General features: G+C 28.4%; 2 protein-coding genes across 3 annotated transcripts in view; one reads left to right on the forward strand and one right to left on the reverse strand.

The window, feature by feature from the left end:
* Positions 1-2,485: 2,485 nt before the first annotated feature.
* On the reverse strand, positions 2,486-3,454 carry LOC117915358 (metallothionein-like protein type 2). Its single transcript, XM_034830920.1, has 3 exons — positions 3,345-3,454; positions 2,860-2,949; positions 2,486-2,790 (listed from the first exon to the last, which is right to left on the reverse strand). The coding sequence occupies exons 1-3, from the start codon at positions 3,407-3,409 to the stop codon at positions 2,700-2,702; spliced, it is 246 nt and encodes an 81-aa protein (XP_034686811.1). The 5' UTR covers positions 3,410-3,454; the 3' UTR covers positions 2,486-2,699.
* A 7,321-nt stretch (positions 3,455-10,775) lies between these two features.
* The window catches only part of LOC117914228 (chromatin modification-related protein eaf6), a 28,117-nt gene continuing 22,142 nt past the window's right edge, over positions 10,776-16,750 (forward strand). For both annotated transcript variants that reach the window (XM_034829464.1, XM_034829465.1), the window contains exon 1: positions 10,776-10,970. In XM_034829464.1, coding sequence (XP_034685355.1) covers positions 10,955-10,970 — 16 coding nt within the window. In that variant the 5' untranslated portion in view covers positions 10,776-10,954. The remainder of the gene's footprint in view (positions 10,971-16,750) is intronic.

Raw genomic sequence — 16,750 nt, forward strand, 5'->3', positions numbered from 1 at the left:
CAATGATGACTTTAAAGTAATAACTACAAACTCAATTGCAAAATCTAAAGTAGAAATAAAAAATATATTAGATTAAAGTGTTCTTATAAAAAATCAATCATGTCAGTAAGAATATGTGACAGCTTGACAACAAAAAATGAAAGACAAAAGAAGGAAAGATAAGATGGAAGTAAGATATATAAAAAGACAAAAAGCACTATGCACATAAATATTTGTAATATGCATATACTATGCACAAAAATGAATACACTATGCACATAAATGCATACACTATACACATAAATATACAAATCTCATCTTCCTTTAAAAAAAAAAATAGCCATCCCCTCATTTACTATCATTTTTGTATGAAAAGGGAAGAGTGAAACAAAGAGAGATATTGAAAAAAAAAAAAAAGCATAAGAGAAAAACCAACTCATAATTTTACTTTATGTTAATTATTTTTATTTTATTTATTCCTTAAGGGGTAAAAGATATAGAAAAGGAAATGGAAATTGTTTAAATTGTAACTTTTCACTTTTACTACTTAATATCACTTATAATATATATGGATCCAATTTATTTTTTAAAATAATGGGGACGAAATTCTAGTAGATTTTATAATATTAAAATCATTTTTTAACCTTTGACTTCTACCCGTCTTTTGTAAAAAAGTGGTGTGTTCAAGGAGACTTTGTCTAATTAAAAAAAGAGGATTTACCTAAACATGAAGTGATGTTTTAAAATTTTGATTTTAATATATTATTTTTAAAGAAAAATCGGGTATTTGTAAAAAATAAAAAATAAAAATAAAAGAGTTTAGTCTTTTCTATTTTATGTTTTCTCTTTGTCTTGTTGTAATAAATAAAAATCTATTTTTTGCTTCATTAATTGGTATCAAAGTTAAATATGGATTATATGTTATATTATTTAGTAAGGAGAAAATTGTATAACTTAATTAATTTTCAGAGTATCCAAACTTTTTACAAAAAACAATATTTTTAATTAAGATATAAAAAATTTGGAAAGTTTTGGATAAAAAGAAAGAATGTAAATGTTATTTGTGTAGGGTCAATAATGTCATATATAATATTTGAATGTTTTGAACTTGAAAAACCATTAAATGAAAAGTAGAAAAACTTTAAGTAAAAGTTAACCTAATAAAATAATATCAAATAGATAGAGAAGAAGAATAACTTATAAGTGAATTAGATTTTGAAAGTGAAAACAAAGTGGGTATAGTTTAGATAGTAAAATCGAAGAAGAAGAAATTTGTATGTTTATAAAAAAAAAAAAATTGACCCAAGAAGACTCCTTTAAATTTATAAAACCTCGTGCAATCTTTAGAAAGTAAAATAAACCCCTATAATTTTTGGAAAGATTTATAAATAATAGTGAAAAGAATACCTCTATAAAGAAACTAATAACAAACAAATTAAATGATTAAAAAATATAAAAACCAATAGATCTTGTAGATAGACTATATAAATAAAAGAACAAATTAATATTACAAATAAAGTTAAATCTATTATATTTCCTCCGGTTATGTTAGATACTAAAACTAATAAAAACCTTTTATTTGAAACCTTAATACCTCAAAAAGACAGAACAAATATTAGCTCAAGCACTAGAATTAATTCAGTATAACCAATAAAAAATAACAATGACTAGGCATATATCAAATGTATCAATCCTTATTAATAATGTAATCTTAGTATTACCACAAACCTATCTTGTACTTGATTTAATGTTATCAATAATTAAATAACATGTAATTTAAATAACTATTTACACATTTCTAAATTAGTAACAATTTGATTAAACCTAAATTTGTAAACATTTAAAAAATTCTAAAAATCAAACCAATGATAACCTACTAGTAAAAACTATTCAATAAAATATTAGATGCAAAATTATAAAATAAAAAAGAGATTATTTTATTATTTTTTTTATAATGTTTATTAAAAAAAATTTTAAAAATATTTTTATAAACATTAAATAAAAAAAAAATTGAGAGATATTTTTAAAATCTATTGAACATCCATATTTATCTAATTTTTTATTATATGCATTTTTTTTTCACACAAAATTATTTTCTTAGGAGGATAGGCTTGCATTTTTTGCTTTTTAATTTTTAAAATTCTTAAGTAAATAAAAATATTTCATTTTTAAAATTTGAGAAGATATCAATTCATCTAAAATTGTATTTATTTAAAAATTTCATTTGTTTCTGTTTAAAACTTTTCATATTTTTATTGTTTGGTTTGTTTTTTTTTTTTTTTTTATAAATATCAATTCAATTTAATTATGTTGGTTAATATTAATAATATTTTTTAATTGAATAAGAAAATTTAATATTTTGGCTTAAATTGACTTTTTCTATAAATGTCTTTAATTTTCTTATCATCACTTCATCAAGATAACAAACTCGATCTTATTTTTAGGTAGAGGTTGAGCCAGGAGTTGTCATTGACTCGTGCATTGCTTCAAGCTCGCAATCTCCAAGTACACAAAGAGAACTAAAAATTAATAATTCTTTTTTTTCTTTTTTACAATGACCAAATACCAAGCAGCCATGGTAGAAGCCATAACAAACCCTAGATCACTATAGAGATCTGCTAGTGACTGCCTCTTATTTTAGAACACTCCTAAAACGCACATGCAAGACATACATGCTATTATCAATTCCTTCTTCTCAGGTGGTCTCTTCCCTGGTGGTCTCATTTGCAAGTGCAGGGATCACACTGGCAGTTGGCTCCGCACTTGCATCCGTTCTCTGCTCCCACGCCCATCTCAGATCCCTCAAAGTGCCTGCATATCAAAAATCATGATAACATTGGTTTACACAATTATTGACAATGGGTTATGAAGATACTTTACGTCTTCACAGGTGCAACACCGGCAATGATGGTCTCGGTGGTGGTGCTGCCCTCTGAGAAACTCTTGTCCCGGTACATCTTGCATCCGCATCTGCATCATCATCATCGGAAAAAAAAATTATAATTATATAAATAAATAAATACAGATAAATATCTTTAAAAATCCACCATAAACGCCGGCCACTTGCTCAGTCAGGATTACCCATCAAGCACACGTACACCCAACACAATTCTAGAACCAAAAATTTCTGTCTCCATTTTCAGGAGAACTAGCGCTGATCCAGGTGAAATTATTAGTTTTTACAAAAACCCACCTCATTAGAAGGACAAAAAACAAAGCCTGGGGGGAAAAGTTCTAGAATTTTTACGAGGATGGCTTAAGGCGCTTAAAGATGATTCATCTTGCCAACCTCGCTTTTTCCATCCATCAAAAGCTTTTCTCTGAAAACCACAAGCAAACAAATCTAAATGAGAGTGAAAACCTACCCTCCATAGCCGCTGCCACACTTGCAGCTAGACCCACAATCACAGTCTCCTCCGCAGCCAGGCATTTTCAGAGATGGATGGAAATGGAGAAAATGATCAGTCCCCAAAAACTCCGGTGTCACGAGCCTGAGGAGAGGCCATAGCACCACTATATAATGCAGTGGAGGAGAGAGAACGTTGTCTATTCACCGTTCACGTGTCAGAAACCCCACCTTTTACTGATCCCTTAAGGCGTCGGTCATGAATTGTATCTGCTCCTTCCACATTTATCTCCCCTGTGACCAAGTCTGGAATTTGCTCCACCAATACTAATAATACCATAAGTTACCATTAAATTAATTTTTAGGATATATTTGGATATATAAAAGAATATTAAGGAAAATTTTGATACAAAATATTGGTGTGACAAAATTAATCAAAACTAAAAAAAATATAAATGATAGAAAAAAAAAGTAATATGCGTGTTCATATTGTTTTATTAAACAAATTGATGTGTATTAAAATTAATGAAATTAATAAGCGTAGAAAAATATTAATATGAAAATAAATTTTTTATTTTATTAAAAACATATTGTATTTCAATATTTAAAAATTAAATTACTTTATATATTTTTGAAATAATTTTGTTAGAAGCTATTTACTAAAATAAGATTTTGTTACAATTTATTATTTTTTGATGTAATAATAAATCTATATTTATAATAAATTAATTATTGCATTCTATTTCATAATTAGATTAGAGTCATGATTAGTAAATAAATAGTAATTTCTAAATGTTTATCCAATTTTTAAAATTTTTCTAATTTGACTTTAAATCATATCACTAATTTAAAATTTTTTAAATTTTATTAAAAAAATCTAAATTAAAAATTCTAATAATATTTATCAATTTTTTTGTAAAAAAAAACTATCTTAAATTCCTTTAATATATTTATATTCATTTATTTTTAAAAATTAAAACTACTTTTATCAAATCATGTTGGATTATATTTTAAATAAAAATTAAATCATTTCTAAAATTTTATTAAAAATTTGTGGTGACAATTTTTTTTATATTGACATTAATTTATTTAAATATTTAAATAATTAAAAATTATATTAATAATTTATCTTATCAAATTAATTTTAATTTAAAATTATATTTTATAAAATATTAGAACTTTATTAATTGTTTTGATATTTTAGTAATTTTTGAATAAATTTATATTTTTAATATTTTAACATAAAAACAATTAAAATTAAACAAAATTAAAAGGATAAATATTTAAAAGTGAAGTGATAGTAGTTTTTTTTTTTTAAAAAATGGATTAATATGAAAAATAATTAAATATGAAAAATAATTAAAAATAATTGGATAACATAGATATTGCAAATTTAAAATACACGGGTCATAAATATGACCAGTGATTCTTTTTAAAAAAACATGAGTGAAATTTTGACCCTTGGATCAGTTTGCTTTAATTTCTGATCGTTGGTTGGAAGAAAGGGAATATATGGAAATATCCACGGCTTTTGGACAAAAATAGTTGATTTTTTGGTGAAATATCATTGATTTTTTCTCATTCCAATAGACAAATTTATTGGTTAACCATTGATATATCGACTATGTTGGTGCGTGGCCAACTATTGCTTGTCCCGGTTAGCTCTCTCCACTTAGTTGCTATACAACACCTTCGAAAAAAAGGGATAGCCAAATGGTTGTTTCGAGCATGACCCTTCGATGACTAAGTTAGCTTGAAGAATTTTGGATAGAGTTTTAGTATGAATCAGTATGCGAACCTTTTGTGTTGATGCCTTTATATAGTGATGAGTCTTGTAATATTATTTGTGCATTTATGATTGACATTTATTACTAATCCAATGTGCATTAAAATGTAATGGATAAATACTTAGTCTTCAGAAATGGTCTGGTGTTATGTATTGAAGCTGATTGACCTTCCATCCTGCTAAACGCTGCCTCACCTTCTCCAAAATGTGATTATAAGTTTGCCTTGTAATCTAACTCGATTATGAAGAAGAGGCACCCCAAGATATTTACCCAAGTCATGAGTAAGTGAAAAACCACTCTCCAAGCTGATTGCATTGGACAGAGACCGGGGTACATTCTTTGAGAAAGAAATTCGGATCTTAGCTACACTTATAACGGTTGTATTTATATCTCGTCTTTACGATTGACATTTATTACTACTCCAATGCGCATTAACACATAATGACTTAAACACATAATGACTAACTAGTTAGTCATCAGAAACAACCGGCGCCATGCATTGATTGCTTGTCTTAAATAGTGCATAACGGTTGTATTTATATCTCTATTGCATGAAAGACAATTAAAGTATTTGATTGTGTTTCACATTAGACAAATGACGGGTCTAATGAAGCCAAATGGTTGCTAGCTAGGGTCTTTAGAGTACACACCGATTATTTTGGAAGTTTCCACCTTGAATTTTGCTTCAAACACCAACAATTCTTTTTAAAATTTTATTTATTTATTTATTTTTATATTTCAAACCTTGGAACCAGTACATCAACACTTGCTTTGCATGTTATGCAAATGGATGATGTACTAATTTTTTTTAAAAAAATATTAAGTTATATAACCATCTTTAAAATTTCACTTCTAAGTAATATATTTATTATATAAAATTAAAATTAATATATGTATTTGTACATCATCTAATATTTTATTTGATATTATTTCAATTAAATTATTTAAATTAATTTAAATGGAGATGGATTCTAATAACTTTAAATATCAAATTATTTAATGTTTAATAATTAATTTTAATTATTTTTTTAGTAATTAGTTGTGGTTTGTATCATATTATTTAAATTATGTCATTCTTAATTGATAAAGAAATTAAGTCAAGATGGTTCAAAAATATTTAAATTAGAACATCATAAAGGTAGATGGGAATGAACTAGAAGAAATTAAGAACACTTCAGGATGTTTAAATCAAAATGTCATGGAGGAAGAGCAGACTAAAACAAATAACACTTTAAAAGGTAATCACTATTATGAAGATTTCATTTTATTATTTTAAATAAATAATTTTTTTTCTAATTTATTTTTTTATCATATTCCATTATTTTAAATTAGATTTAAAAGTTTTTATATATGTATATTCATTATTAAAAAAAGGTGATTTATGGCAAGTTATTTCTTTTTAAACATTTATAAATAATTTAAACTAATTAAAATTATATATAAAATGACATAACATATATTACTCATAATATTTATAATAGACCAATTAGATTATTCAATTTTCAAATTCATGTGTATTATGGTAATTTTAGATACGTTAACCATCAATATTATAACTTTTGCATTTAATTTTAATTATTAAGTTGTGTTTGGTTTGAAAAAAAATTAATTTTAATTTTCTATTTTCATTTTAGTTTTCAATTTATATATATTTTTTTGATAATATGTTTGATTAAGAAAAGTGAAAACTTTTTTTAAAAAAATAAATTTATAAAATCTCATTTGATTTTAAACTTTTCTCAATGTAAAAACTTGTAAAAAACCAAAATTTTATATAAAATTTGTATATAATCCGATGAGATGCATTATTATAATAGATAATGATGCATATTTTTTATATACACAATGCAATGGCGATTATCATGATAATAATGATGATAATAATTATCATCATCATCTTCAACACACACACATACATACAATACATATATACATATATCTATATATATTGGTATAAAAATATATTTATTTATAATAATCTATTCTAGTAAGTAAAAAAAATATTTATAAAATATATAATGTTTTATTTTATTTTTTTTCATATTATTTTTTTAAAATATTTTTTTATTGATATTAATTTGATTTCTATAACATCCTTGTTTCACAATTATTGATAAATATTTTAAAATTATTTATTTATTAAATAATATGAATTATGTGATACAATAAAGTAAAGCTTGCTAAAAAAACAGACAAACTCTAAGCAAAGGGAATGTTTGGGTAAAAGGAAGATATGGGAATGAAGCCTAAGAGTTAAAGAGTAGAAGAAGTGGGACGTTGAAGATTGAGATTAATACCAGAAAAAGGAAAAATATTTTCAACAATTTGACATGATAGGATACATAGACTTTTTTTGATAAAAGAGTTGAAGCATAGGTAGACGCTTTGGGAAAGAAAAGTACCCTATGAAAACATATGGTTTGGGTCGAGACCTGAGCTTGTGAGATGTGTAAGGCTTGAGCCCCATATAGTACAACCATCCAAAGACTCAAAGCTTTGTGAGATTATGACGGTGACCAAACAATTTCTTAAAATGTGACATCATAGACAAAGTTGGTGTAGAGAAATGGTTGATAAGGTAGATTGTAGTATAGAAAGCATAAGACCAACATTGTAAACGCATGGACACATGAGTTAGAAAGGTAAAACCGATTTCAACAATGTGTCAATACCTACGCTCGGAGAAACCATTGTGTTTCGAAGTATGGGGTAAAGTTGTGAGATTAGTGATGTCATTCTGGTAGGAAGAGATTTTAAAGCTTGAAATTCATCTACATTATAGTTATAATTGATCCTTTGAAGAAATTCTCCACAAAGGGTTTCAAACAGATAAAGAAATCATGTACATCACTTTTTTTGCTTTAAAGGATAAAACCAAATATAACAAGTAAAATGATCAATGAAAATAACATAATATTTGTTTCCATTAAAAGATTCAATTGGAGAACTCCAAACATTATAATAAATTAATTTAAGAGGATAAGAACTTGTGAGAGTGGATTCATAAAATGGTAGCTTATGGCTTTTATTCCATTTGCGTGCATGACAAGAGACAGTAGAAGGGGAAGATATAACAGGTAAACTAGTGGAAGAGACAAGATGCTTAAAAACTTTAAATGATGGAGACCTAAATGATTGTGCCACTTAGACTTGAAAACAACAATTTCAGAAAAGGCAAGCAATCGCGGAGTAGATGAAGCTTGAGTTGGCCATCATGCATAAATCCCATCCTTAGTTGGTCCTTGCAACAAAATTTCCCTCGCATGAAGATCCTTTACAAAGAAAGATTGAGGTAAGAATTCAATAGAAACATGATTAGAAGCACAAATTGAAGAACAAAGACTAAATTCTTTTTAATACTAGGAATACTAGGAACGTTATTTAAAGAAAAGGTTTTAAAGGAAGTGGTTAAGTTTGTAAAACTAGTGTGAGTGATGGATAGACTAGTTCCATCTCCAACCATGATATCACCATTGCCTTCACAATTAAAGTGGAAAGATAGATTGTTAAGATATACTATAACACGATAAGAGGCACTCAAATCAAGTAACCATTCAAAGGAGGATGGATTCATAAAAGCAAACACGGGGATGGATAATAGTGTTGGGATTGAGACCTAGAAAGTATGATATGACGTAACTGATTGAGATTCATTTATAAAAATTATTTATTTATATTTCTTAGCTTCCATTAAATATCCTATTTGTATTAATTGGTTATTTGAGTATACAGTCTTACATCACTTGCATTGTACATGACTTGGATATAAGAGTTGCACACAAGATCTAAGTTACGGGTTCCTTGCAGAGTGATGAGTTGTCCACAGTTGGTTCATGGATTTAGGCTATTCATATGAGATTATAGTATACTACTTCATAATTAGAATGATGATTTGTCTTAACTATTGAGATGATTTTTCCATGGTAAGTGCATTAGTGCATGTGATGCATATTAGACAAGACCTATGATGAATTATGATGTAATGCTATCAATTATCATTATTCATCAAGTTATTATACTATATAAACTCTCAACTTCGAGAGGATATTGAGTTTGTGTCAAAATCAATAGGAAGATTTGACTTATGATTTAGATCCTAATTTTTTTATTGATATCTTCAATAATTTTTTATATTTTCATAAAACCCAAATATTGATATTTTTCATGATTTCTGATACTTTAATTTTTACTTTTTATATCTGTTTAAATTATGTGTTTAATGATAAGTTTTTGTTTTTTGTGTTTCTTCTTACGCCTTACATTATCAAAGCAAAATTATGTTTTTAATAATACTGGTTAAAAGAGATGTGCAATGTCGCTAGGTAGTAAATTATAATTTTTTAATATTTTATAAAATATAATAAAAATTTAAACAAAAAAAGTTTACATTAAATCAATTAAAAATATTTTTAGAGAGGATTATTTAATATTTGAATATTAGAATATAATATTTTAATTGTACTTCGTCTTTACATTTGTAGACATTTTTAGGAAATAAATTCATAAGAAACAAACAAATGAAAACCCAAGAAGTATAAAAATGAACATTGGAAATCAAGTGAATTTAACTTGGTACTTCTTAAGTAAGCTTTGGCATTTTGAGCTTTGACAAAGAGCATAACACATAAGTATTTGAGCACTAAAAAATGAAAGATAAACACAATATTAATGTAAGTACCTTTAATTCATTAGGTAAAATAGAATCACCATTTAAAAAAGTAAACTAACTTTTATCATTTAATAAAAAAATTTACACAAGATTTTGAGAAAATGGATAAAATAATCGATAAAAAGAGTGTGATAAGAATTGAAGAAAATGAAAGATAATAATAAGTTTGAGTATTGAGCGATCAAGTTATGTTTCAGATTCATCAACATTGAAACTTGGTTTGACTCTTAATAAAGAACCAAATAAAGTTATGAATTCTTTTGTTTCTAAAACTGTGAATAAACCAAACAAAAACACTTAATAATAAGCAAATGATAAAAGTTTTTAGTTTATCTTATTTTTATTTATTTTTTAGGTATTCAAATTAGCTCAAAAGACATTATGGAAGAAATCCTAGAGGGTTTTAATTCTCACCATTGTTGAAGTCGAAATAGAGAGAAAGAGGGTTTTGACAATTATGATGGCAAACGACAACTCTTTGATCTTTAGAGACCGATCTTTTTTTACAAAAAAAGACATGCGTAGAAGGTCAATTTAAAGAAGGTTATAATGATTATGAATTAAAAAGACATCTTCCATTCGAAAAAATTGATTTGAAAAGACATTTTCTATTTGAAAATGTATTTTTTATAAAAAAAAACATCTTATTAAATATAATAGAGAAGACGTCATCTAATTAAATATAAAATTAAATATAATATAGATAATAGAAAGATTTTATAAAAAATTATTTGTAATATAAGTTTTTTAAATGTATTATAATGGTTTTTTTTTAGAAGAAGGGTTTGACTTTTAGTTTTTTTTTTTATATAAAAAGAGAACTAATTTTTTTTATAGGGTTTTCTATTGGAAGAAAAGTTTGGGACAACAAGGCACGCAATGATCATTAAGTGGAAAAATGAAAATAACGGTCGAATGATGTAGGGATTATTTTATATAAAAGGAAATTAATAATTTTTTCAGGGTTTTAGGGTAGAAGAGTTTGGCTTACAGGGTAGTTTGCCGTATTTATTTGGTTTTAGCTCGAGTACAATCCGAACTGGCAGGATCATCATCTCCTGGTGAGTATGACGTCCTGCTCTCATCCGAATCTCCACGCGCAATCCATAGCTTCTCGCGGCTTCTGCTAGGGTTTTTGTCTGCAACAACTAATTTGATTCTCATCTCTCCGATATGGCAACTGCTTCTGGTACGTCTCTAGTTTTATCTCTCTTTCTTCTATTTTGCTGCAATTTTTTATAGGGAAGAAAACTCAATTTTGTTAGGGGACTCGTGGGGTGTTTTGTTTTCCCGAACATGTTTCTGGAAAAACAAACGGTGGTGAAGGGGAAATTTGTTGTTTTGGGTTCTCAACGTTGATTGATTAGCGCAGAAACCCTGGTTTTAGAGATTTGATTGCTTTTTTGGTGCATTGATATTTTTTTCTTCTTGATGTTAGGGAGTAAATCGGTTGGCACTTTTTGTTTTTAATTTTTAATTTTTTAATTTTTATTTTTTTATGTTTTCTCTTTTTTAATTAATAGGGCTAGGGCTTTTTCTTTTGTCGTATTAGTTGATTGATAATGATTTTAATGCAGATTCTTTGTCTGAAGCTTTTTTTTTTTAAATCTCAGTATAAAAGAGATAACCGAACGAAAATTTCTGGAAATTACTCTTGCCGATTTTCCTGCCCTTCCCTGATTCTTGCTGAGATACAAATGGAGCATTATATTTAGGGATTTGGGTTTCAATGCCATTTTTGTTGTGGATTTCAAGAAGTTAGGGGTATGAAAGAATAAGATGTACATGAACATGAACAGAACAAAGAAAAACAAGACTGGGTATGGTTATATATTGAGGTCGCGATTTTGGTGCACGAATTTAGGTTTGTTTGAGTAGGAATTGAAGACTCTAGATTAATTTCTACTAGGATTGATTTTAAATTGTTCAGACCTGAAATCTATAGGAACGATTCAATGGTAGAAGCCTTTTTTTTTTTTTCCTTTTAAGAAAAAAAAAACCTTAAATTCTGGTGTATAGGGAAACCAAATTGAATGCAATTTTGATGCAACTAAAAATTATTTATATGAATATTGAAAGAGTACATGTTAAAAATCATAAATTAAAAGCAATGATACTGTTAAGACTGTTTGTTACATGATTTTGATATATTTTTATTTATTTATGTGGAAGATAACAATTATATGTGACTGAAAGTTACATGATTTTGATATATTTTTATTTATTTATTTATGGCTAGGCTTACAAAATAAATTAATTCATTTTTTCTTGAGTTTTAGATAAGCAAATCAACCATGTAAAGAAAAAAATTCAAAATAATTCAGTAGAAAAAGATTAAAATTCAAAATAAAATTTCTGAAGTTTAAATTAATCAAACATAAAATGATGATATTATGAACACTTACTGAAAAAAAAGTAAAGTAAAAACATAAAAAAATTAAAAATGTAGAAATAAAAGTTTAGGAATTGAAAATAAGGTTAATTTAAAAAAAATAAAAATACAATGATGACTAAATTGGTTGGCATCCATAACAAAATGATATGGTTTGGTTAGTTGAGAATATCATTCTTGTCATATGTTTAATCATATATTTTTTGATGGGTTCATATGTCTATTTTTATATGAGTTTACTAAAGAAGTAATTAAAAAAGAAAAAAGAAGAGAAATAACATTGAATTAAATGACTTTGGATTGGTAGATAATATCAATGATAAGATTTCTCATCTATCAAAAAAATTGATGATAAGATTTCTCAAATTTTTTATTTTCTCTTTATTTGATGAAACCGAAAAAAAAAAGTAAAAATAAAAAACTAATAATTCTAAGTAATTCTTTAAATTTCAGTAACATAGTAACATAAGATAGATAATTTTAAACCTATCAAAGAAAAAAAATAATACATGTAATTTTAAGAAAAATATAATACATATATGGATTCAAAAAAAATGAAAACTTAAAAATTATGAGATATATGTAATGAAGCCACATCCTAGGGGTTTACTTCAAGTAGACATTTCTATACTTATTTCACCATAACGCAACTTAATGACCACAATTCATTTATTGATCCTTGGTATATAAAACTTAGCTAATAAAAAAAGCAGTAGATTTTAATTTAAATGGATAAAGAAATTGTGATTCCATCATTTCTATGGTTACTTCTTATTGGAAACTTCTATAGATCACACTTTTTGGCTCTACCCATGAATTATCCTGTAATCGGCACAAGTCAAACTACATCGAGTTGAGAATAACATGGAGTCATGGAAGCAAAAGGGGAAGACAAAATAAAATGCTTTGATTGAATTCGAAGAGTGATATAATTTCAACAAAGCTTTTAAACGCGAAAGTGTAAAGCGAAGTATAAGCTTTGAAGCATTGAGGCGTAAGCTTTTTGAGATCCTAATTTTTATAATTAATAAATATATAAAAATATACTAAATATATATATAAAATAAATACTAAAAACCCCATAACAAGTTAATTGAAGTCGGAAAAATTGTCCAAATAGTTCCACACTTGGACAAAAAACCATAATAAGTCATGAAATATAACATCATACTTCAAATACGTATAACTAAAATGTTTCAATTTAAATAAGCCTTTCTAATATCATCATCATTTTCATCCAATGTATCTAGAGTAGGAAAGCTTGCACTATCAAATCCCTCCATGTCATTTAATTCTTCATCTTCAACAATTAGTGCCAAGTTCACAACTTTTTCTTTGCCTTTGTTTTGATTTTGACCTAGCATAAAGTGTAATGTAGGTGTAAAAAATTCCAACTCATGATTAAATTTTATAAAATTTAAAACTTTAATTTTTAATATTTACTTGCAAAGTCATCATGTTTTCTTTTGATGCTTGAAGAAACAATGTTCATTGATGATGCCTGAATCTCTTATCCTTTTGATGACACAATTCTAATGGTATCAACATTAAATATAACTCATCATCTTCAAGCTAAATAGCATCAAGTGGGAGGAGGAGATCTTCTTTTTCTGCAATCCATTCATCATCTGAATCAGTCTCCTCCACTAATATTAAATCAACATTTTGTCTCCTTTGCAGACTCCGCTCTCTCAATCTAGTGTTGTACTTTACACCTGCCAGGGTAGTCTAGTTGGTTGGGGTGAATATTGGGAAGTTTGGTTCTAGTAAGTGGTACATGGTTTTAGGTTTGAATGCTGTCACTGATGATACATTGAATTTATCCGGTGTTGGTTGTTGCGAGGTTGTTAGCACCCTAAGGTTTGGGTCCCCATGGAGAGTTTTAAGGGCTTAGCCATGGAAGGTTCCTCGGTTATAAAAAAAAAAATCTAGTGTTGTACTTTACATACACTAGAACATTTAACCTCTTATGTTCAAGTCTATTAGAAGTAATAACGATTCAAAAGTGCTCCAATTTCTCTCACATCTTAAAACATTACTAGTGAGGCTAAGGACTCGAATAACAAACTTTTGTAACTCCGGTGTTGAAGCCCTAAAACGCATGCACCAACTTGTAGGACTTCTTAATTTTTGAGAATCAATTATAACATGATTTCCAAATTCACCTCTTGCTTGGTCAAACAAGTCCAATTGAATGTTAGCTGCTAAACGATCTTTATAATCCAACATCATATCCATGCATTCAAATAACCCTTTCCTCACTTCATCCACATTAAACAACTTGTCTTCATAGTGCAATTTAGGGTTAAAATAATAACCCACTGCATGTAAAGGTTGATGAAGTTGTATGTTCATCTTGCATTTACTTTTCTCCAAATTGGCCTATATTTTTTCTCAATGCCCCCACAATTAAATGCAATATTCTCCTGGGAGAGATTTCAAAAACAACACTCTTTGTGGAAGAGACAATATTTGTCCAAAGGTGGAAGGTTGACTTTGGTAAAGAGCACTCTTTCTAGCCTCCCAATTTACTTTATGTCGTTATTTATCATTCCTCGCAAGGTGAGCCTAAGGTTGGAAAAGATTCAAAGAGACTTCCTTTGGGGGGGAGGAACTTCTCAAAGTAAGCCGCATTTGGTGAATTGGTCTATTGTTTGCGTGGAGAAAAAGGATGGGGGCTTAGGTATCAGAAACCTTTCTAGGCTGAATAAGGCTCTTCTTGGAAAATGGTGTTGGAGATTTGCTTTGGAGGAAGATTCTTTATGGAAACAAGTGATCGTAAGGAAATTTGGAGAGGAAGAAGGACGTTGGTGTTCTGGCGCTTCAAGGGAGAGTCATGGAGTGAGGCTTTGGAAGGCGATTAGGAACGGGTGGATGGAGTTTAGCAAAAGGGTGGCTTTTAAGGTGGGGGATTGTAGAAGGGTGCGGTTTTGGAAAGATAGGTGGTGTGGAGAGGATTCTTTGGAAGAGGTTTTTCCAAGTTTGTACTCTCTTGCCTCCTCCAGGGATGCTTGGGTAGCTTAGTTATGGGATCAGTCCAGGAATGTGGGTCATTGGAACCCTGTATTCACAAGACTTAACAATGATTGGGAGATGGAAGAGGTGGAAACTTTTTTCAGTAGGTTACATGGTCATGCTTAGAAGGGGTGATGAGGATGTCATGTTTTGGAGGGTTTCAAAGAAAGGTTTCTTTACAGTTAAGTCTTTCTTCTCATCCCTAATTCCATGCATCGGTAGAGAGTTCTGTTCAAGCTTAGTTTGGAATCCTTGGGTTCCAAAGAGAGTCAACTTTTTTGTTTGGGAGACTATTTGGGGAAGAATTCTAACTATAGATCAACTAAAAAGTAGGGGTTGGGTCTTACCAAGTAGGTGCTATTTATGTAAAGTGGATGAAGAATCAACAAATCATGTGCTTATTCATTGTGCCAAGGCAGCTATGATTTGACACCTTATTTTTGCTCTTTTTGGTGTTCATCGGGTTTTGCCCAATTCTATCAAGGAAACCATTCTTGGTTGGAACGACACCTTTGTTGGAAAGAAAAGAAAACAGGCGTGGAATGCAGCCCCTTTATGTTTATTTTGGACTTTATGAAAGGAAAGAAATAGAAGAATCTTTGAAGATACTGAATTAACAGATCAAGCTATTTTACGGTTTTTTTTGTACATGTTTTCGGATTGGGTTAGGGAGCATGTAGATTGTACTTCATGGTCCATTTTCGATTTCATTGATTGGTTGGGTTGTAAGTAAGGGATTTTTTTTTGCTTTTTTCTTCTCCCTTTGGCCTTGTTGCCTTGTTGCCTTGTATACTTCGTGTATACTTTCAGGTGTACTTCAGGCTTTCTTAATACAATTGCTTTTACTTATGAAAAAAAAAAAAATGCAATATTCTCCTTGGCTGAATCCATTAACTCATAAATACAACCCATGGCCGGTCTCTCCTTTGATTCAACCTCTCTCAAAACACTAACCAATGGGATAGTGGTCTTTATACAAAAAGCAACACGAGGCCTAAAAATTGGATCAAATAACATGATATTTCAGGCTTTCACACCTTCTATCTTTTTTGCCTAACCGCTAAAACACCATTTCTTGAAGGAGAACATTGCTATGAGAGCTTGTTTTTGTTTATAAAGACTTTGGAGAGTGAGAAATGCTATAGCAAACTATGTAATTACTAGATGAATAAGTTCATGATTATTTGTAAATGCTTTCATCAAATTAAGAACCTAGGTGCATCCATAAATGAACTTCACCACTTGCCTAGCTTGTGAAAGTGCATTAGCATGAACATTTAACTTTCTAATGTCTTCTAATATCAAATCAATGCAATGGGTAGCACAAGGAGTTTACCTCAATTTTTTCCTTTTTTTCATGAGCCTCATTTCAGCATTCACATAATTAAAGGCATAATCAATGATAACTTGCACAACATTCTCCTCTTCAATTTCTTCAACCATCTCATCAAGATATGTGAACATTAATTCTCCATTTTTCATTGTGTCAGATGCATCAATTGATTTCAAAAACCATGTGCCAACTAGACTATTCACAAGAAAATTTATGAGACACCTACTCT

Source organism: Vitis riparia, chromosome 5 (assembly GCF_004353265.1).
Source record: "Vitis riparia cultivar Riparia Gloire de Montpellier isolate 1030 chromosome 5, EGFV_Vit.rip_1.0, whole genome shotgun sequence".
NCBI lineage: Eukaryota > Viridiplantae > Streptophyta > Magnoliopsida > Vitales > Vitaceae > Vitis > Vitis riparia.